Source organism: Polypterus senegalus, chromosome 7 (genome assembly GCF_016835505.1).
Source record: "Polypterus senegalus isolate Bchr_013 chromosome 7, ASM1683550v1, whole genome shotgun sequence".
In the NCBI taxonomy this organism is placed as follows: Eukaryota; Metazoa; Chordata; class Cladistia; order Polypteriformes; family Polypteridae; genus Polypterus; species Polypterus senegalus.
Genome location: NC_053160.1, coordinates 125,669,211 through 125,691,332, shown reverse-complemented (window position 1 = coordinate 125,691,332; position 22,122 = coordinate 125,669,211). Strand labels below are relative to the sequence as shown.

The window sequence follows — 22,122 nt, the reverse complement described above, 5'->3', positions numbered from 1 at the left end:
GAAAAAAATGGCCAAAGTCACCTGCAGAATAAGCAAAAGAAATATGCACTTGATCAACTCAACACAATGCTACTTGACAGACTGATTAAGCACTTTTCAAGCAAACAATAGCTAGCAGCATATTCAATAACTACACCCTACTCTTATGCTATTGACAGATTATGTGAATTTTTGGGAATTTTATTCAATAATATCATTTTCAGATGTTTATTTTAAGAGAAAAAGGAAATAGTAAGTAAGGTTTAAGCTTGCAAATCAAAGGCTTACTTGTTCAGTGCTGTAGTGCAATGGAAATGTAAAAACTCTCTGGCTTTGTTACATTGCAAAGCTTGAATTGGATAAGAGATGCAGGTGTCAAAAACGCATCAAAAATGCAGGCCCCAAGAGGTGACTTGAGGACATGCTTGTTTACCTGATAAACTTGAAATAGAGGGAGTGACCTCCCCACTCTTGTGGTGGGCAGATAAAAGCAAAAGATATGGAAGGGAACATCAACACACCAAATAGTAGAACAAATGATGGATGGACACCATCACTTTTGATCTGTTAATATATTTAAAACATTAATAATTAAATGTATTAATAAAGTATGATACAGACCCTGTTTAATATGGGTAGGCACAGGTATCCTCTGATGAAACACTGCTGCGGCACAGAGAGAGTTGTTACAGCTTGCCTACAGCCTCCAACACTCTGTGGCACCCAACCAAGGTGCAGGATGGACAGTATAAGCTATTGGGCTATCTGGGCTCTTGTACCTCATTAAGGTTGCTATTTATCCTTTCGGAAAGTATCTTTAAACACTCATGATTACAGAGAAGGACAGCGCTAGTATTGTGCAAATATTTTAGAAAAGGTTTTATCTCTGGTAAGTAGGCTGGGGGACCTAAAGGGGGATAACTAGAGAAAACCATTGTGATGACGTACTATGCCAAAATTAAACAATTGATCAAATAAATACAAATATATTTTTAGTATGATATGCGGGGGTTGCACAAATCACATAAATGTATAAATGAATCCTCAAAAATAATTTTGTGATGTGCATTTACTATAGTTAATACAGACACTGGCCCATTATTTCTTCAGGTTTTTAAGAAAAGAAGCCAATTAAACAATAAGCAGATCAGGAAAGTAAATTACATACACATAAACAATATATTATGTTAAAATGAATTCAAGATTAGTGATAGCTTCATGAAAACTAAATGTCACAGATAAATCTGTCCCAGCTCATGGATACTTCAAATGATAACTGTTTGTTACCCATTAATATCAGACAAAAAATAAGTATGTCTTATAGGAACATTAACCTAGAGAAGATCCAGATGCTTTATAAGTTACTGAGCTAAAATAATACAATGTATCAAAGTTATGACCAAAATAACTCCATAAAGGATGCACACTTTATATCAACATATATGTATTCATTCAAACAAATAACCAAACCTACTAATGGTAAACCTGATTTCAAGAATAGACTTTAAATTCTTATGATTTTGCAAACTTTAGTAATTTTTTCTATATTTAACAACTACAGCTTTTCAGGGGCTCTGGATCACTGAGAATCCAAACAAATCATTACTTCCATTTTGTATGGTCTCTGTTTTGTATTTATTGTGTTAATATTTTATTTTTAATGAGCACTGCCATTTTGTAAATCCATTGCCATTTTAAGACAGATTGTTGCTAGGGGGCATCATTCTTGTAAGTTGGCCACGTGACATCAGTCATGCTATACTTTATAAAGCAGTGCCATATGCCAGGTAAAGTCCATGATTGTGGATATCTGCTAAAAGACTTTACTGTGCAAATCTCTGTAGTTGACTCTACTTCAATTTATGGCTGAGATTATTTTGACTTTGATATTTGGATAAAATATTGGCACTGATGAATGAAATACAGTGCAGACCTACTGGTTGTGACACTTAAAATGTTTTTGACGTTTGTCTCTTGGTCTTTCTCTTCCTTTGTGATCTGCCTTTATTCTATTTTTGTGGCTATACTCTATTATTACCTGTTTAACTGTGTACTAAAATTAATTCCAATTTTATTTTATTTTCACTGAGATAAATAGTTCATTTATATTATCATGTTATTATGCTGGATTATTCAAAAATTAAAATAAAAACAGATTGTTTGCCTTAATTACTTGTTTAATTCATCAAAAGAATATTTCCAGACTTACCTAAAACTAATGTAGGCCAATTAGCAATCCTAGCCTTGAGGCCTTGATGGAATATTTCATGAAGAAACATAATTGTCTCACTGAAAAAAAGAGAAAAAAAAAAATAAAACAATTGTACTTCTATTCAAAGAAACAAATTGTAACAGCACCATACCCATTCGAACAACAAAAAGCAATCGAGACAGCAGGCTTTCTGTGCTTCAGATATTCTGTGCAGTTATGCATTTTGTTAATGACACTTCACTGTACATAATTTATATGTATCTGAAGAAGCACTGGCTGTCAAAGATATGCTACTGTATCCGAGTGGTGAAAGTCAAAAGATGCAGGCACAGTATTTCATCATTTCTCTAATATTCCTGTGTTATCTGATATGGATGTGAGCAACATTGGAACAACACAAGGATCAGTCTTGTCTCCTTTTATCATCATGTTGTACACCTCTGACTATAAATAAAACACCAGGTCATTTCACTTGCAAGAATTCTCAGATGAACATGCATTTATGGGATGTATTAATAAAGGGGATGAGACAGAGTATAGGAGTCAGGTAGAGAAATTTGTTTCTTAGCGCAAAGACAATTATCTGCAAAACCAATTAACTGGTTATTGACTTTTTTGGCACCAAAGAGACTCTATGTTTCTATGTCCGATTGCTATTCAAGGAGTGGATGTAGAGATGGTCCACTTTTAGAATTACTTGGAGGTGCACATTAAAGTCAGGTCAAACTGGTCTCAGAACACAGAGGAACTATATAAGAAAGGGCAAAGCAGTGAGTATCATCGTTCACATCTTCTACAACCAGTGGCCAGTGCAATTTTCTATGCTGTGGTGTGTGTAGGTTAGTAACATCACTTCAAGAGAGGCACACTGAGTTAACAAGCTAACTAAAAGGGCAGAGTCAGTTTTGGGACACACTCTCGATCACCTGGAGGTAAAAGTAAAGGAGAGGATTAAAACAACACTGAGCACCACTATGAACAATGCTGCACATCCTCAGACACGCTAACACTAAGGATTTTTAGCCAACAAATTATTCAGTAGAAGTGTGGCAAAAAATGTTACTGGAGCTTCTTTATAACAACAGCACTACGCCTGCATAATGCCTCACTGTGACTGTAACTTCCAAGTCAGAAGTTTTCTTTTCTTTCTTTTTATTTTTTTCCCTTTTTACTCATTCAGGCATTTCTTCAGACCATAGTGTGTGTATATAAACATATTTATTTATTTAAAGAGTTTCTGCAAAAAGCCAAAATTCCTCTTGTGGACAAATAAAGTTCTGTCTATGAGTTTTATGTAACATTTTTGTAAAACAAAGGTTTGAAAATTACGTATATAACCCTGAATACATTTTAGACACAGCAATAAAACTGGGAAGTAAAGCAGTAGGTATCTTTGCTGGTTGTTATGAAATATTATAGTAAGAAATATTATTATTTGTGGACATTACACAATCTCTTTGTTCATTGTCTATATAATATATACTGTGCATGTACTGTATAATTGGCAAATTAATCCATCACATATGACAATAAAAAATCACATTCAGGATCATCTTGCGATATGTATTTTACATCTATCTTCTAAACCTGCTTTATCATTAGCAGGTTGATGGAGAAGCTGGAGCCGATCCCTGCAACCATAGGGCACAAGGCAGGAATAATCCTTGGGAAGTGTGTGATTTTACACATGAAACATAATTATGACAAAACTTAGTTTACAGTAAATTACATTCAGTTCTAAATTTGGTTTTGACTATGTCAGGAGCACATTAATTATTCATTTCTGACTTGGTTTTAATGTGCAATTAATTTTATCATTTATTTTTACAATTTTTGTTCTCATACAGGAAACATCACTGCATCACCATTTTCAGACTTTTTCTGTGAGAAGTCCCATTTGGTGTGTCTGGCTGTTATTTATGTGTTCACAGGTACATTAGAACAATTGTGATAAGATCAAGCCATTTAACCCAGCAAAGCTTGCCAATGCTATCCACTTAGTTTCTCCAACAAAAACATCTGGTTGAGATTCGGAGGTCTCTAAAGTCTAACTCTCTACCAAACTATCTGGTAATGTATTATATGTGTATATGATTCTTTATGTGACGAAAAACATTCTTACATTTGTGTAACATTTATCTTTAACAAGTTTACTGTTGAAGTAAGTATTTGAAAGCTTTGATCCATGGTACTAAATCCCTTCATGATTTTAAACACTACAATCATGTCATCTCTTATTTCTGTTTGCTTAAACCAAAAAGGTTCAACTACATCATATTCATCTCATACCTTATACCTCTCAGTCCTGGAATCAGCCTAGTTGCTTTCATCCAAACATTACTGTGTGCTTTTGTAATATATAGACTAACCTGGAGCACACAATATTCCAAGAGAGGCTTCACTAGTGCATTATATAGCTTAAGTGTAACCTTCTTCAGCTTATACTTCACATATTGCAGGTGCTATATAAGCTAACATTCTAATAGCTTTCTTGATTATATAATCGCGTCAGTCCACTGTCCAGATGCAGACACTGTATCTTGTCACAATAGTAGTAAGTCTACTATGAGTCATAAACTTCTCATAAATAGTACTAACCTCCCATTGTGGATTTAAATCTCACATTTCTACTTCCTACATGTAAAAATACATGCACAACTGAATTTTCTTTTTTTTTTTTTTTTTTGGCCAAGTAACTACTGGTTGAGCAAATAACTAATTTTGGAAAGAATTTTGATTTTGTCTTAGTTTTTTTAGCTATTAATTTTGGTTTTACCGATTTAAATTTTATGATCTAACAGTGTATGTTATGACTGATTGCTAACATCCTTGACTGCTTGAAAATCTAAAAGAAAGATGTTTATCCATTCATACTATTCATTACAACAAAGTGTTTGGACACTTTCCTTAAATATAAACAAGATAGATGTAGCTTTGTTTTAAAAATAGTTTTTGTTGTTAACCAGTGACTTTTGGTGGTTGTTCCCTGCCCTTAGTGTAGCAGCTCATGCTGCAACTGATGATTATTCTAATATTATCTTAAAAATATATATAAATGATGTTTGCCACCCTTTTTAATACTGTCCATCTGGAATTAAATAGAACGTTCTAAATGGGGGTGACATTAATTTGGACTTTTAACAGTCAATGATCCAGAGGTTCAAAGGCTCGTATTTAAAATAGCAGCAGTGCAAAATAAAGTAAATAATCTGCAGGTAGAAGTCTAATATTGTGAACTAACGTGTGCTTGAGTTTAGGGATCTGAAGGAAAAATCTAGGTGCTGCTGCTGCTACTACTACATCTATATAAAGTAGCATTAATTAAATAGCCTCAGAATTCATAACCAGAACATTATTTAGCTGATAGGGACATCCTAACTCAGCCTAAATTTAGTTTCAAACACCCTTCTGTTTTAATTTGGATTTTTTGATAATTTCTCTTGTTTGTTTATGCCCTTCCTGATGTTTTTTTTTCTTGATGGGAATTTATAGTATAATCCAGTTCTACAATTTTGAGTCACCCTTTAATGATCTTTAATGATGTTAAAAACATTTTACTATGTAGCATAATGCTATTATGACTGCTGACACTTTGTGAACCTTTTGCTTAATGTTGCCATAGTGTTTTTGTGCTCGGACAATTAGAGATGCATAACACTTGACATCACTAATTTGACAAGATAAAGGTTGGTGCTTCTTGGTTACCAGAAATTACAGACACAGTGTGTGATCTTGTGTTTACTAGACCTTCTGTTTAATAAACACTTGCTTGTTTACTCTGATGACTCAATTTAATGTCCTCCAGATTTTTCAATCTTTGAGTAGGTTAAAATGAAGCTTCATCTCCTGCTCTTTACACATTATATGAACTTCAAAATTTGCTTTACTTCTTTCCCCGGCAGAACACTGTTTTATACTTATGGTACTGAAAAACCTGAAATTGCACTTATAATCTCAATTTTCAGTGGGAACCCACTGGAATGGGAAACCATTATGTTTCTTAGGTGAAATTTGCTCAGTTTTTAGTCCTTTGAGAGCAAGGTTGTTGCTATTAGAAGACTGCTAAATTTAGAACAGGGTTAAAATAATAAATGTGAATACTATATTTTATACGTTCAAATCCCTTTTAGCTGATTCAGGATGGAATCACAATAATTTTAGTTTTTTTAGAAACAACCTTTTAGAGGAAATGAAACATATTGTGGCAGATTTCTTGGATGAATTACTTAAGCAATAAGCAAACAAATGAACAATACTCATGTGATGTAATAACGTACATTAAGAGAGTTTTGGATTAAATTAGATACTCAATCATTCTGCAATGTAACATATCTATGAATGACTTATTAGTTGTTGAAAACTGAATGGTTAAAACAATGTTGGCATGTCTACAAAGTATTGCATTAACTAATTGTATTTTTTGCATTTTCACATTAAATAAATAAGCAAAGACCATTTCTAAGTTTTAAAATATTTTAAATATGAATGTTAAAAAGACTACTTCTGTCCTTCTTCTCTAGTTCTTTATTTTTGTGAGTTCATTTTAGTTCATTATTTGTATCTATACTGCAATGGTCACTGTCCGTATTATTGCATTAAAGATGTTTCTATCGTTGATGTTTTTCAAGTGGACCCTGAAAGAGACCAGATTCTCTTAGCGGACCTGGCATACTTTTTTTAGATTACATACATATTTCGTTAGACCTGTGCTGTCTGATGCAGCCATCATTTTAAAACCAAGGAAAAGATACAGCTCTAGATTATCACAACTTAATGAGGTGCTTGTTGTCCTCAAGACTGATAGATATTGTTAGGTGATATCAATATATTTAACAGTGATATATTATAGGGTTGAAGAAGAAATATATTTCATATGATTTGACATAGTTATCTATTTGCTTCTTAATCATTTTTCTCCCTTGTCCAGAAGAAATATACTCATCCCTGTTACCATTTTAATGCTGCATCTGTTCTATATCTAGTACTTCTCTCATAAATGGGCCAATCAAGGAGGAAATGGTGGTGTGTTCATTACTGATAAAGGCACAAATATAATTGATCCTGGATGATTTTAAATAGCTTTAACATCTTTAATCACCACAACTACTGGAAACTTATTTTTCAAGAAAGCATTCATGTTAATGATGAAAAGTACATGACCAGTCCTTTTAAATAGCCATCTTAGTAGTCTCTGCCTTTGACTATATATTAAGATGCTGCTTTGACACTCATAAAGTAAAGTTCTGTATTTTGAAAAGACTCATGCAAACACAAGTAGTTAAAACAACACACTAAAAAAATATTTTTTTTCTGTATACACAAAGCTCTGTGTGATTTATAATTATATACAGTTTTATCACAGCCACTAAAGTAACTTTGTTACAGACGCACATTGTCTTTTCTTTCATATTTTACCTGTTGAGGAAAATACTGCTCACATCATCATGGCTAATGGGTGGTTTCTTTGAGCTGGCCGCCATTCTTAATGGTCGCAGGAAAAAGTTGACTAGAATATAGAGCTGTTGAACATACTCTGTCTCAGCCTCCACCATGTTAAAAACAATCTGGTTTCTTTTTCTCATGCTTTCAGCATGGGGAGAACAGATGTAATCCTGGACAATAGTCTTCCACTTTCGCCTACATAACCAACCTCTCATGAAGCTCTGAACCTAAAAGAGACAAGAAATAACAGTGTTGTTAAAGGATAAGTCTGGTATTTTTCATAGCAATTTTATTTCTTCACAATCATAGTATATATTAATTTGTCACATAAAAATGCATTATAAGTTGAAGCTTTTTGTTAATTAAAAAAATAACTTGTTTATTCTTGCAGCTTACTATCATATAAGATGAGGGATACATGAGTCCAAACATGACAAAAAGGCTTACATTTATCAAATACAAAGGCAAGAATGTTATCATATATTGCTCCATGTCTTGAAAGTGCACACTTATTGTAAAAAAGTGTATTCATATTGCTTGAGAGAGAGAGAGTGAGAGGTTGGGAGCACTGCTTTAGTAAAAAAAAGGCATATGTTAGATTCAGCCATGTTAAAACAAAACTGTTTATGCACTTCATCTTGCCATTTGTCTACCCCTCCCCACAACCTTTCATTCCTTCAGGGGTGTGGTTTCCTCTAACTCGTTTTGTGAATGCTGCACATGACATTTTCATTTTGAAAATCAATTCTTTATAGGTTTGAATTATTTCAGCATTAAGAAAAATATACTATCATTTGAAATATTCCACTATGAAGATAGGTATACATTTAACATAATCGCAGAACTGTATTTGTACAAGTCAGAATATACTGATGAGGAGCTTGAAGAGATCGAAGAGAAAAGAACAGAGAGGAGAGCAGAATTAGAGAGACAAAAAGAGAACAATAAGCAATTGGAAGATCTGGCAATACAACAAGGAAGTAGTGATTGGTGGTACACGTGTGGAAAATGTGAAGTAATAGCCACTGAGGAAGAGTGCCTTTATTGCAGAAACTCTGATGTGTTGCCTCCTCTGCTGGAGAACATAAGCATGTCGGGGATGAGCTCGCTTTTTTACACATTGCTGTAGTATATGATACTGACAAAGACGAATTTTTAGCTATCATTAATCACAAAGTTATGGAGACATTTTTCCAGTTTCTAAAATTAAACTGAAAGAAATGATTAAAACTTGAAGGACCAAATGGAATGCTTTCATTAGAGTAAGTTTTGTTTATTAATCTTATTTTTTGCTGTGTTAAATGTTTTCATAGTATTCATGAGATTTGAATGAGTATATGGAGATTATTTTTATTTACATGGACAAGGACAAATCACTCAAATTTTGTGCTGATCACTTTTTACTTATTTCTAAACTCCATTCTTTGCAGCGGCTGTGAGCAGACAAGTGAACGGGAAATGTATTCTTACCTGAAATAAATAGTTCAAGGAATCAGTGATAAAATAATTACTCCTAATTATCTTTCCTTATCACAAAAATGCCTCATAAAAACAGAAGCAACATTTCTTACATCAAAGCCTTTGCTGCTTTAAAGTGGAGATATTTGGTACGTTTAAAGTCTTTTTCTATCACTTTTGTACTAATGTGCCCTTGAGACCCATTGTAAGCTGCAAGATCGAACAAAGTAATTTTAAAATTTATGAAAAAGCTACACTTTAGAACACAATTTTATGTGGCAAATTAATATCTGCCATGACTGTGAAGAAATCATTTTTACGTGAAACATATCAAACTTATCCTTTCAGGTATTCAGAATTCTATTCAGAGAGATATTGAAATTTACTGTCAAGCAGCAGCCAACATTAATTCCAGCTGTTGATTCCTCTAAATTGAGGATAATAATGCAAATAATGCTCAGTAATAGTTGTAAAAATTTAGGTTAACAGATATACTATAATAACAGGGCCATTTTGTGAGATATTCTTACACTTTTCTTTTCTTTTGTCCACTGAAATGTTCAGTGTGTTTTTTTTTTATATATACATAAGCCTTGTTCAACAAAGTGTAATTTGGTGTAGTTTTCAAATTGTGCATTGCTAGTAAGAGTATTGTGTTACTAGCCCACTCTGCTCACTCAAACGGATTGACTAGCTTTGATCTGTATTAAAATTAAGTTCACATTTAGGATAAAAATCTCTATCGTCTTGAGGTTAGGCAAAAAAGAAGCCAATGGTAAAGGTCCTGGAGAATTGTTTTTTTGTGGAAAATCAATTAAATTATGAACATGACAGTTAGGAGTAGTGTCCCCACCAATCCCATAAAAGAGTTAGTGATAAGCAAAAGTGCAATAATTTTCCAGAAAACTGTTACAATGCAAACTAACAATGATTTCTGCACAAAACCACACCTATTTAATTGACAAATGACAGTTATTAGAGGTCAAAATAGACAGATGGTAAACCAAAAAAGATTTACTGTATTTGGAGAATGGCAGAGATCCGCTAATATTTTGTTGACTCTTGTCTTGTGTGTTACTTTCAGTTTTGATGCTTTTTGTTCTCTCAACTTAAATTCCTGGTTGTCTCTTTGGGCTTCAGTTTCATTTTGTTAACACCCTTGTAATTGTTTTGTTGTATTATGTGCATCTTCCAGTCAGACTATAAAGCTTATCTGTTAGTGTGCTGACAGAACAGGTTTCATCTAGATTGACTGGCTCCTTCCATTAAATCTCAAGTGAACTGGTGCAGAATGTATGCCTTTCCTGACATCAAATTCCTTTAGTTGAGTTTTACAACAAACAACATAGACGGTGACTTTATCCTAATAAAAGGTCACAGAGGTATTGTTTGGATATAAATTTAGGTCCAGATTAACCATATGAGCAATCTGGAAAGTGCTTAGGAGAACCAGGATATTAGAGGGTGCTGGCACCATAAAACCTAAAGTTGACTCACAGTTCATTCATTTCACAAGAATCTTCATGGTTATCTGTGTTCATTCGCATTTGCCATTAAAACAGCAACAAATAATATATTAAAAAAACACTTCACAAAAAATAACAAAATATTGGGTGCTAGGCACATATTTTCTGTATATAATGTGGTGATCCAAATTAAAGATAACAAAATGAACAGGTGTCAACTTAGTGGGTATATTAAAAAATGAAGGTTATAGAAATGCAGCCACATTAAATTGATTTTGTCTAGGATTTTTACTTAGAAAAGATGAAGCCTTGCAAACATAAGATTGGCACGTTAGCTAACAAAGACTTGGGCTTTGGCCTATTTTTCTATTTCCTTCTTCAGCACTTTATTCACAATTATACTGAATATTATCCTGCGTTTATAAAAATAGCTACAATGTGTTGGGTTTTGCCTTATTTGGTTGATTTGCTATTACTGTAGTAATTATAGTTCATTTTCTATGCAATGTCTTGTGCACTTTGTTCCGATTTTATTACCTTACTTTAGTACATACACTTACAAGGGATGTGTGTTTGTTTTTCTATTTTTGGGCAAAAAAGAACTGGATAAATTACTTGAAGAACATTTTTAAAAAGCCAAAGGCAATAATTTCAAACAAAGAAAACTGTGAAACAAAGAAAAAAAATTAAACTTTCTGTATGTTGGAAATAACAGCAAGATTTTTTTATTCACAGATCTTAACAATTGTGGTTGATTACACATATTCTAATAGCAACCTGCTAACATTGGCCTTCATTTACATCCTAAGACATTTTATACAGAACCTAGTTTTCTGTCTTTTGGATTTTGATCACCTTTAATCCAAGATTATTAAATTATTTTATTGTATTGTATATTTGAATCATCTGTGCATTTGAGACACTGAAGCTGTAATATATACTGTTCGTCTGGAGACAACCATGAGAAAACTTTGCTTAAAAGTGGGTGAAAACAATTAGATGGCTCACTGAGTGTTACATTTTTAAACCAATCCAATGCCTCATGAAGACAATGCTCAAATAAGAGGCAATGATTTTGAACTTCAAAGAACAATGATGTTCTTGTTAACCCAGTCCAAAAGACAGCAAGCTTCTAATTATAATAAATTATCTACCACCGACAAGTCTCCTAAAAAGACCACTATTAAACACATAAATATACATTGGATGTGTTAAAAATGAACAAATGTTGCAAGAAAAAACATTTCTGTCATCACCTCAATGCCAATTTTAAACTAGCTTTCATCCCCTACAATATCCAGACATCAGCACTCTGTAGCCCATGAATATACTTTGGTTCATTTCACACAGTCATTAAGATGGTCACCTAAATTATAATTTTGGACATGCTCCTGTGACTGGCGGCAACTACACACCATGCGTGTAATTATTCCAGTTTCTTCCCCTAAGGATTGTGCCTTCTGCCTTGAATGTTTCAAACCATTACCACTGCTTCGATTTAGGATTGGTTTGTGCCAACATTTCAACATTATCAACTCTGATTCTAACATTAACCATTTAAGAACTAGATTGCTTTTCTGTTGTATCTATGGATTTTGTCTTTGTAATTTGTCTTCTGCACCTTCTTCTTTTGGCTGCTCCCATTAGGGGTTGCCACAACGGATCATCATTTTCCATTTCTTTTTGTCCTCTGTATCTTGCTCTGTTACACCCACTAACTGCAGGTCCTCTCTCACCACATCCATAAACCTCCTCTTAGGCCTTCCTCTTTTCCTTTTCCTGACAGCTCTATCCTTAACATCCCTCTCCCAATATACTCAACATCTCTCCTCTGCACATATCCAAACCAGTGCAATCTTGCCTCTCTGACTTTGTCTCCCAACCGTCCAACCTGAGCTGACCCTCTAATGTACTTATTTCTAATCCTGTCCATCCTCGTCACACCCAATGCAAATTTCAGCATCTTTAACTCTGTTACATCCAGCTTTGTCTCCTGCTTTCTGGTCAGTGCCACCTTCTCCAACCCATATAACATAGCTGGTCTCACTACTGTCCTGTAGACCTTCCCTTTTACTCTTGTTGGTACCTGTCTGTCACAAATTACTTCTGGCACTCTTCTTCACCCATTCCACCCTGTCTGCACTCTCTTTTCACCTCTCTTCTCACCATCTCAGTACTCTGTACTGTTGATCCCAACTATTTAAACTCATCCACCTTCGCCAACTCTGCTCCCTGCATCCCCACCATTCCACTGACCTCCCTCTCATTTACACACATGTATTCTGTCTTGTTCCTACTGTCCTTCATTCCTCTCCTCTCCAGAACATATCTCCACCTCTCAAGGGTCTCCTCAACCTGCTTCCTACTATTGCTACAGATCACAATGTCATCAGTAAACATCTTAGTCCATGGGGACTCCTGTCTAATCACATCTGTCAACCTGTCCATCACCATTGCAAATAAGAAAGGGTTCAGAGCCGATCCCTGATGTAATCCCACCTCCACACTGAATTCATCCATCACTCTTACCACAGACCTCACCACTGTCACACTTCCCTCATACATATCCTGTACAACTCTTACGTACTTCTCTGCCACTCCGAACTTCCTCATACAATACCACAGCTTCTCTCAAGTCACCCTGTTATATGCTTTCTCCAGGTTCACAAATACACAATGCAACTGCTTCTGGCCTTCTCTGTACTTCTCCATCAACATCCTCAGAGCAAACATTGCATCTGTGGTGCTCTTTCTTGGCCTGAAACCATACTGCTGCTCACTAATCATTACCTCACTTCTTAACCTAGCTTCCACTACTCTTTCCCATAACTTCATTCTGTGGCTCATCAATTTTATCTCCCTGTAGTTACTATAGTTCTGCACAGCCCCTTAATCTTAAATATTGTCACCAGTACACTTCTTCTCCACTCCTCAGGCATCCTCTCACTTTCCAAGATTCCATTAAACAATCTAGTTAAAAACACCACTGCCATCTCTCCTAAACACCTCCATGCTTCCACAGGTATGTCATCTGGACCAACAGCCTTTCCTTTCTTCATTCTCTTCATAGGTAACCTTCTGCCTCTCTCGTTCTCTTCATTCATCAACCTCTTAAAGTACTCTTTCCATCTGCTCAACACACTCTCCTCGCTTGTGAGTCACTTCCATCTTTATCCTTTATCACCTTAACTTGCTGCACATCTTTCCCAGCTTGGTCCCTCTGTCTAGCCAATCGGTACAGGCCCCTTTTCCCCCTCCTTAGTGTCCAACCTCTCATACAACTCATCATACGCCTTTTCTTTAGCCTTCGCCACCTCTCTCTTCACATTGCACTTTATCTCCTTGTACTCTTGCCTACTTTCTGCATCTCTATGACTATCCCACTTCTTCTTCGCTATCCTCTTCTTCTGTATAATCTCCTGTACTTCCCAATTCCACCACCAGGTTTCCTTTTCCTCCTTCCTCTGTCTAGTTGTCATGCAAAGCACCCTTCTTGATGTCACCCTTACTACATCTTCTGTAATTGCCCAACTGTCTGGTAACTCTTCACTGCCACCCAGTGCCTGTCTCACATCCATCATAAACTCAACCTAGCAGTCTTCCTTTTTCAACTTCCACCATTTGATCATTGGCTCTGCCCTCACTCTCTTCCTCTTCTTGATCTCCAAAGACATCCTGCAGACCACCATCCTATGCTGCTTAACTACACTTTCCCCTGCAGCCACTTTGCAGTCTTCAATCTCCCTCAGATTGACTCTTCTACAAAGGATATAATCTACCTGTGTGCATCTTCCTCCATTCTTGTAGATCACCCTATGTTCCATCCTCTTCTTAAAATACGTATTCACCACAGCGATGTCCATCCTTTTGGCAAATCCTTCATTCCTCTCCTTGACACCATACCTAGCTATCTCCTCCTCGTCTCCTCTTTTCCCTTCACCAACATGTCAATTGAATTTCGCTCCAATCACCACTTTCTGTCCCTTGGGAACACTGTTCATCACTTTATCCAACTCACTCCAAAAATCTTGTTTTCCTCCATTGCACACCCAACTTGCGGGGCATATGCACTAACAACATTTATCATCACATCTCCACTTTCCACTTTCATAATCATTACTCTGACACTCTTTTCACCTCCAAAACACTCTTGCCATACTGTCCCTTCAGAATAACCCCTACCCCGTTTCTTCTCCCCTCCACACCATGATAGAACAATTTGAATCCACCTCCGATTAACCTGTCATTACTTCCCTTCCATTTAGTCTCTTGCCCGCACAATATATCAACCTTCCTTCTCTCCATCATATCTGCTAACTATCTCCCCTTACCAATCATACTGCCAATATTCAAAGTTTACCCTCAGTTCCACTTTCTTTACTTTCCTCCTCTCCTCCTGCCTTCGGTCACATCTCCTCCCTCTTCTTCTCCTTCTTCGGCCAACAGCAGGTCAATTTCCGTCAGCATCCTTTGTTAACTGAGGGCTTGACCGATCCGGTATTGAAATTTGTATTGTCTGCATATTGATTCGGCAAAATTTTACACCAGATGCCCTTCCTGATGTAACCCTCCCATTTACCCGGGCTTGGGACTGGCACGAAGAAACACACTGGTTTGTGCATCCCCTGTGTCTTTGTAATTTGCACGTTATATATATATGTTGGGGTGGTAGGGTTTTGGTGGCGAATAAATGTTTTTTGCTTTGCTTATGTTCTCATGTGGTCTGCAAATTTGAATGCTTGTTTGTTTTGAAAAAAAACATACTTTATATATATATATATATATATATATATATATATATATATATATATATATATATATATATATATATATATATATATATATATATATACACAGTATATATATTGTCACACATGTGCGATTAGGAGCTGAGTGGACAAAGTGGAGATAATTACCCACCAGGCCAGGCAGTGGAGTAGTGCGCTAAACCTACTTATGTTATCTCTGTAGGCCAAATACAGGAAAACCTGCCTGATTTAACGGCACTTCTGGTCCCGGCGCCACGACATATGTAATTTCTGGGCATTGCCTTTAAATTTGCCATCTTTTCCTCAGTCACAACAATTCAGTCTGTAACTCTACCTATACACATCAGTGCTCATTACAAGACCCTTTTGCAGCCAGGGACAGTATATGGGTGGCTGCCCCAAATCGTTTTCTGTGTGTTGGGACTATTACTTTCACTATATATGTATATTAATAAAGCCCTCACTGACTGACTGACTGACTGATTAACTCACTCATCACTAATTCTCCAACTTCCCATGTAGGTAGAAGGTTGAAATTTGGCAGGCTCATTCCTTATAGGTTACTTACAAAAGTTAAGCAGGTTTCATTTAGAAATTCTACACATAACGGTCATAACTGAATACTACTTATGTACATATATATGGCCATAGCCTTCAGCTCGGTCGCCTTGTGAGGCGGAGTTGCGTCCCCCATCACCACGCCTCCCACGTAGTTGGCTGCCTGCCTATATTGCGTCCTCCATCCGCATGCCTCCCATGTAATTGACTGCCTGCCCATATAAGGCCATCCATCAGCAGCACTAATCTCTTATTTATAAACAGCGCAAATATATTACAACTATATACACATATAAATTAGACACCCAGACACACACAATCCCCACACGTTCCCCAGTCCTTTATCTGAACTTTCTTTCAAAATTTTATAATCACACAGCCTGGGAAGTCTGCAGTGAATCCGACAACCAATCCTGATGTGCACCGTGGACGCTTTTACTTAATTTACATGTAAAGAAGCGATCTCACCGGCTCGGTGACAGTTCCTTTATTGAAGAATGAAGTCCATCTCACCCGGGTGACTCAGTGTTAGTGTCCATCCATGGCCGACGCCTGCTCCACAACAGACTAGTAAAGCTGTCAGCTCCGAATATCCCTTTTAGGTTAGCAGGCACCCCTTTTACGTGCACCCAACCGTCCTTATTACGGATTCTTCCTTGCTTTACCACTGGTTATGTTATTTTTAAAATGTTTCCTTTTCTTTTCATAACTTCTTTAACACACTTCTTCTCCGCTGCGAAGCACGAGTATTTTGCTTCCTTTTCTTTTCATAACTTCTTTAACACACTTCTTCTCCGCTGCGAAGCACGAGTATTTTGCTATCTACACATATAAAAGGTAACGCCCTCACTGACTCATCACTAATTCTCCCACTTTCCATATATGTGGGAAGCTGAAATTTTGCATGCTCATTCCTTGCAGTGTACTTATAAAAGTTAGGTATGTTTCATGTCCTATTACAACACCCAAGGGGGGGGAAATGAGTGTACCCCTAAACTGTATATATAGATAGGGGAAACCCCTCCTTACTATTTCTGCTACTTCCAGTTTTCCCATGCTCATCCTTTGCACTGTACTTACAAACATTAAGCATGTTTCATTTGTGTTGTGCCCCGTAATGAACTTTTGAAAATAACATCTTCTTTTTGGCGGTTCTCACCATTACGCCATAAGGAAGTTTAGGAACTGAGCTCTCCTTTTGGCGGTTTCATTCCTTATTTCCATTAAAAGAGGATTTATTTCACACACAAGGGCCACCCCCGGTCCCCCTTCCTTTTTCCACATGGTCGTTGTCCACACACCTACCATGTGGTTAGCTCCCTGCCTACATACATTAACGACATCCCGTGCTCATGTGCCTCCTCACTCTCTTCCTTACTGTCCTCAGCTGTTTGTGCTCACAGCTCCCTTCTTCTTTACTCCACCGCTTTAAGCCTGTTATTGTTTGCCTTGCTTCACGTCTGCCTACTGGTGACACCTAACTTTTCGTTTACTCCACCGTTTAACTACGAAACTTACAACCACCAAAACTTTGTAATGGCACCAGGCTTTAGATCGAATCTCTGCACAAGAACCTAATTGGGGCAACTGTCTTCACTGAAACAGGCTTAGAGAAGACTGTATTTATTTCTCACATCCCTCTCATACCCTCTGACCTCCCATTCCAGTTCAAACGCCTCCAATTTTCAGTAAGGGTCTGCTTCGCTATGACAATAAATGAGTCACAGGGCCAGACTCTAAAAAAGGTCGGCATTGACTTGACACAAGATTGCTTCTCACAAGGCCAACTGTACGTTGCATGCTCAAGAGTAAGCTCAGCAGACATTTTACAGCCTGAGGGCAGAACTACAAGCGTTGTTTACAAAGAGATCCTTACATCCTAAAAATGTGTATTTCTCATACACAACATTTACAATCATACTCATCATTCTCAATACTAAAATAAGCCTACGACAATTACATTGATAATCACGTTACGTTATTTTTAAAAAGTTACCTTATTTTTCATAACTTCCTTAACACACTACTTCTCCGCTGCGAAGCACGGGTATTTTGCTAGTATATATATATATATGGCTGAATATCTATACTGATACGGACTGGGTAATGTGTTAGGAATTAAGGAATGCCATATTGTTTAATGGAAATGAAAATTATCAACCTACAGAAGACTGAATTCAAAGACACCCCAAAAATCAAAGTGAAAAAATGATGCGGAAGGCAAGTCCATTTTGCAGAAATTTCATTGCAGCAACTCAGAATCGTACTCAGTAGATTGTATGGCCCCAGCGTGCTTGTATGCATGACTGACAACATCAGGGCATCGGGGGATCTCCTCCCAGATCTGGACCAGGGCATCACTGAGCTCCTGAACAGTCTGAGGTGCAATCTGGCAGCGTCGGATGGACTGAAACATAGTCCCAGAGGTATTGGATTTAGGTCAGGCGAGCATGAGGGCCACTCAATGGTATCAATTCCTTCATCCTCCAGGAGCTCCCTGCATACTCTCACCAGATGAGACCAGGCATTGTCAGATGAGACCAGGCATTGTCATGCACCAGGAGGAACCCAGGTGCACCAGCATAGGGTCTGACAATGAGTCCAAGGATTTCATCCCGATACCTAATGGTAGTCAAGGTTCCATTGTCTAGCCTGTAGAAGTCTGTGCATCCCTCCATGAATATGCCTCCCCAGACGATCACTGGCCCACCACCAAACCAGTCATGCTAATTGATGTTACAGGCAGCATAACGTTCTCCAAGGCTTCTCCAGACCCTTCCACGTCTGTCACATGTACTCAGGGTGAACCTCTGTGAAAAGCACAGGGCGCCAGTGGTGGACCTGCCAATTCTGGTACTCAACTTCCTGGAGAACCGCTGTAGGGTCTAGGTATCACCTCATGCTACCTGTAGTGACACTAACCATAGCCAAATGCAAAACTAGTGAAAAAACAGCCAGAAAAGATGAGGAGGGAAAATGTTAGTGGCCTCCACCTGTTATACCATACTTGTTATGGGGGTAGTCTGATCGTTGCCCCTCTAGTGCACCATTTGTTAATTTCATTAACACCAAAGCAACTGAAACTAATTAATAACCTCCTCTGCTACTTAACTGACCAGATCAACACCCCAGATGTCTCACTATGATTAAAAAGTGTTCCTTTAATTTTTTTGAGCAGTTATATATACATATTTTTTGTTTGTTTGTTGTATATAATATTATATATTCATTACATAATACAGTATATATATTGACTGTTTGTGAGAAAATCCAAAATCCTGTTGCAAAGTATTTTGTTCACCAGTGTTTGGGGGATAATGGTGTTAATGGCAGAGGTAAAATCCAAGATGATTAATTTGACAAAGGAGTTCTTTCTATCCTGGTGGGTGAGAGCCAGATGAATAACAGAAGAAATGGTGTTAATAGTGAGCGGTTCTTCCTAAAAGCATTTTGATGGGAGTCCACTGTTACATCGATGGTCTTTTTTATCTCTGCCATTACCTGCCTCTCCAAGCACTTTGAGATTATAGGAGTGAGAGTGACCAGACAGTTTCTTTTGCAGTCTCCCTTTCTTTTCATAGTTGGCTTACATATTTATCTTATCCAGTTGGAAAAAAGCTCTTTTTTTGGTACAATGCAACCCTGGCTGTTTTGAGTGCCTGGATTGGATAAAAATGAGGATGTATTTTTAGGAAGAAACCCCATGGACAGAGCCTTTTCAGAGGTGGCTTTCACTGCTGTCCCCAGATAAAATTCTCATTTAAGAATTGCATCTGGCCATGCAAGACTATCAAAGGTGTTGATGATCAAGGGTACCATAAAGTTATAATCCTGCCCTGTATGCATGTGTGAATTCTAAAATTGAAACACATATGAAATATCTGCAAAATGTAACAGTCCGTTGGAAGCCGGATTTCAGCAGTCACCATTGTGGTTTAACATTCATTGTCCTAAATACTTTGAAGTACAAAAATAACAATTGTCACACACGTGCGAATAGGAGGCAGCTAAACGGCTTGACTAATTGTAATACCACATCAGACTAGGGGGTGGTAGGATATGCTGACTGTCTTTCTCATTTCCTTGCAGACCATTCCCGGGAAATCACACCAGGTTTCGGCACATTGGATGATTTCACTTCCCGTTCCAGCCCCGATGACGTCACTTTCTCTATGAGCCTTTAAAGCCTCCAACTTACTTCCAGTCAGACAGTTCTGGTTTGGACTCAGTCTTGTGAACATCTCTGTTCAATTATTTAAAACTTTTGCAGCCAGGAAATAATATACGGGTGACTGCCCCAAACCTTTATGATGTCTGGAGTGAATTACTTGTCACAGTGGTGTATCCGGCAAGATTTTGGTTCCCTGAAGAAACCGGGACAGGACCTGAGAATTAACCAGGTGGGAAAGTACCAGGTGTGGAGATCATCCGGGGGTCAGAAGTAACTAAATATGAAACCGGGCTAGTATTTTCTCAAAGGGAGAATATGAATGAGACATACAGATGTGTGCTGGTTCCTGTGGAGGAAACAAAGAGGGCTCATTATGTTCTCTCGGAGGAGAGAGCTGAGCCTTCCATGGGGGTTGAGATCCCAGGTAAATATTGGCTTTCCCCAGACCAGCAGGTAGAAAACCTGAAAAACTGGGAGTTAGATCCTGAGAGATCAACCCAGGAGCAGGCAGACACTGTCTGGGAGCAAGGAGCAGAATGTCTAAGGCCATTTGAGCTTACAACATTTCAAATAGTGCAGCAGGTAGCCTGCTTGTTTCTGTTAAAGGGACTCCCCAAATATTTTGCCCAGCCGGTCTGGGGAGACTACCACAATATGGAGAAGCTTATACAGCTCCTAGAAGCATCAAAGCCAGCCTTACAATCTGAGTGAGCAGAACGGTCCCCTGGGGGATTCTGTGGGGATTACGTCACACAAACTCTGTCTTGTTCATGTAAACCAGAGCCTGTTCCAGAGTTCCCAGGCCCTGGGGTGTGCAACCTGCCCGGGGATGAGCAGGGATGCAGGTGGACAGAGATTGGTGGTTTATGTGCACTTGTCAACCCCCTGTCACTAGTACATACAGGAGTAGTAATCATCAATGGATACAAAGTTGAAGCACTCCTTGATTCGGGCAGCAACATTTCCATTGTTGCTTGCCGATACATATTACAGTGACAATGGATAAAAGTAAAGACCAGTGTTACATGTGTACATGGCAAAGTCCATAAATATAAAACCGGCTTATGTTTCATCAGCTATGGAGGAACGATGAAAAAAGTCCCCGTGGCGGTCCTCCTGAATCCACCCTTTGCTGATTCAGGGGCGGGACTGGTCTGTTAATAAAAGCGGTGTACTAATTACTACTCCCGAATAAAACGTAAGCCTAGCAATAGACGGGGATCACTTGACTCAAGCTGTCTCCACGGTGTGTAACCAGCCGGCAGAGAGAGATATGGGAGTCCAAGAGGCCATCACAGGAGGAAAGAATCCCCAACCCTTGAGGTCAGACTGGACCCTCTCTCTGAGATACATTTTCAGTTTAAATAACTGCCGGCTTCTTTCAAAAGGAAGTACTGGCAGATTCCTTTAATGGACTCCGCTAAGGTCAAGACAGCATTTAGCACCCCTAATGGACATTGGCAATATTGTGTCCTTCCATTCAGGTTACACGGGGACCCTGCGACTTTCCAACATCTGTTGGACAATGTGCTCTGACCCCATAATGCGTATAGTGCTACCGACCAAGATGACATTGTCATCTATTCTAGCACATGGAAGGTATATGTACAGCAGGTGAAAGTGGTATTGTGGGCGCTAGGTGAAGCCGGGTTTCAAATGAATCCGAAGAAGTGTTTCTTTGGATTGAAAGAGGCTAAATATTTAGGCTACCTGGTGGGTCGGAAACCGTCAAACCACAATGTTCAATGGTATAAGCCATTCTGAAATGGCCCCGTCTGCAAACCAAGCGGCAGGTCCAAGTATTTCTCGGACTGGCCAGGTACTACTTCAGAGAGAGTGGCACCCTTGACAGATTTGACAAAGAAGAGGTCTCTCAACACTGTGATATAATATACGAGTGACTGCCTCAAACCTTTAGGATGTCTGGAGTGAATTACTTGTCACACCATTTTGAACCTGACTTTGAATTTATTAGTGTCAGCTTTAAGGAGGCTATTTCCTATAGATGACTATATTAAAAATGGATTAGAAATTAAGATATTCAGTAATGTATATTGTTTTTCCATT

At 37.8% G+C, this 22,122-nt stretch overlaps 1 protein-coding gene across 3 annotated transcripts in view; it reads right to left on the bottom strand.

Moving 5' to 3' along the window:
• Positions 1 to 22,122, bottom strand: part of rasgrf2b (Ras protein-specific guanine nucleotide-releasing factor 2b) — a 536,042-nt gene that overhangs the window by 133,611 nt on the left and 380,309 nt on the right. For all 3 annotated transcript variants that reach the window (XM_039759265.1, XM_039759267.1, XM_039759266.1), the window contains exons 5-6: positions 7,607 to 7,860; positions 2,189 to 2,268 (exon numbers count right to left, since the gene is read on the bottom strand). In XM_039759265.1, the coding sequence (XP_039615199.1) occupies positions 2,189 to 2,268; positions 7,607 to 7,860 (334 nt within the window). The remainder of the gene's footprint in view (positions 1 to 2,188; positions 2,269 to 7,606; positions 7,861 to 22,122) is intronic.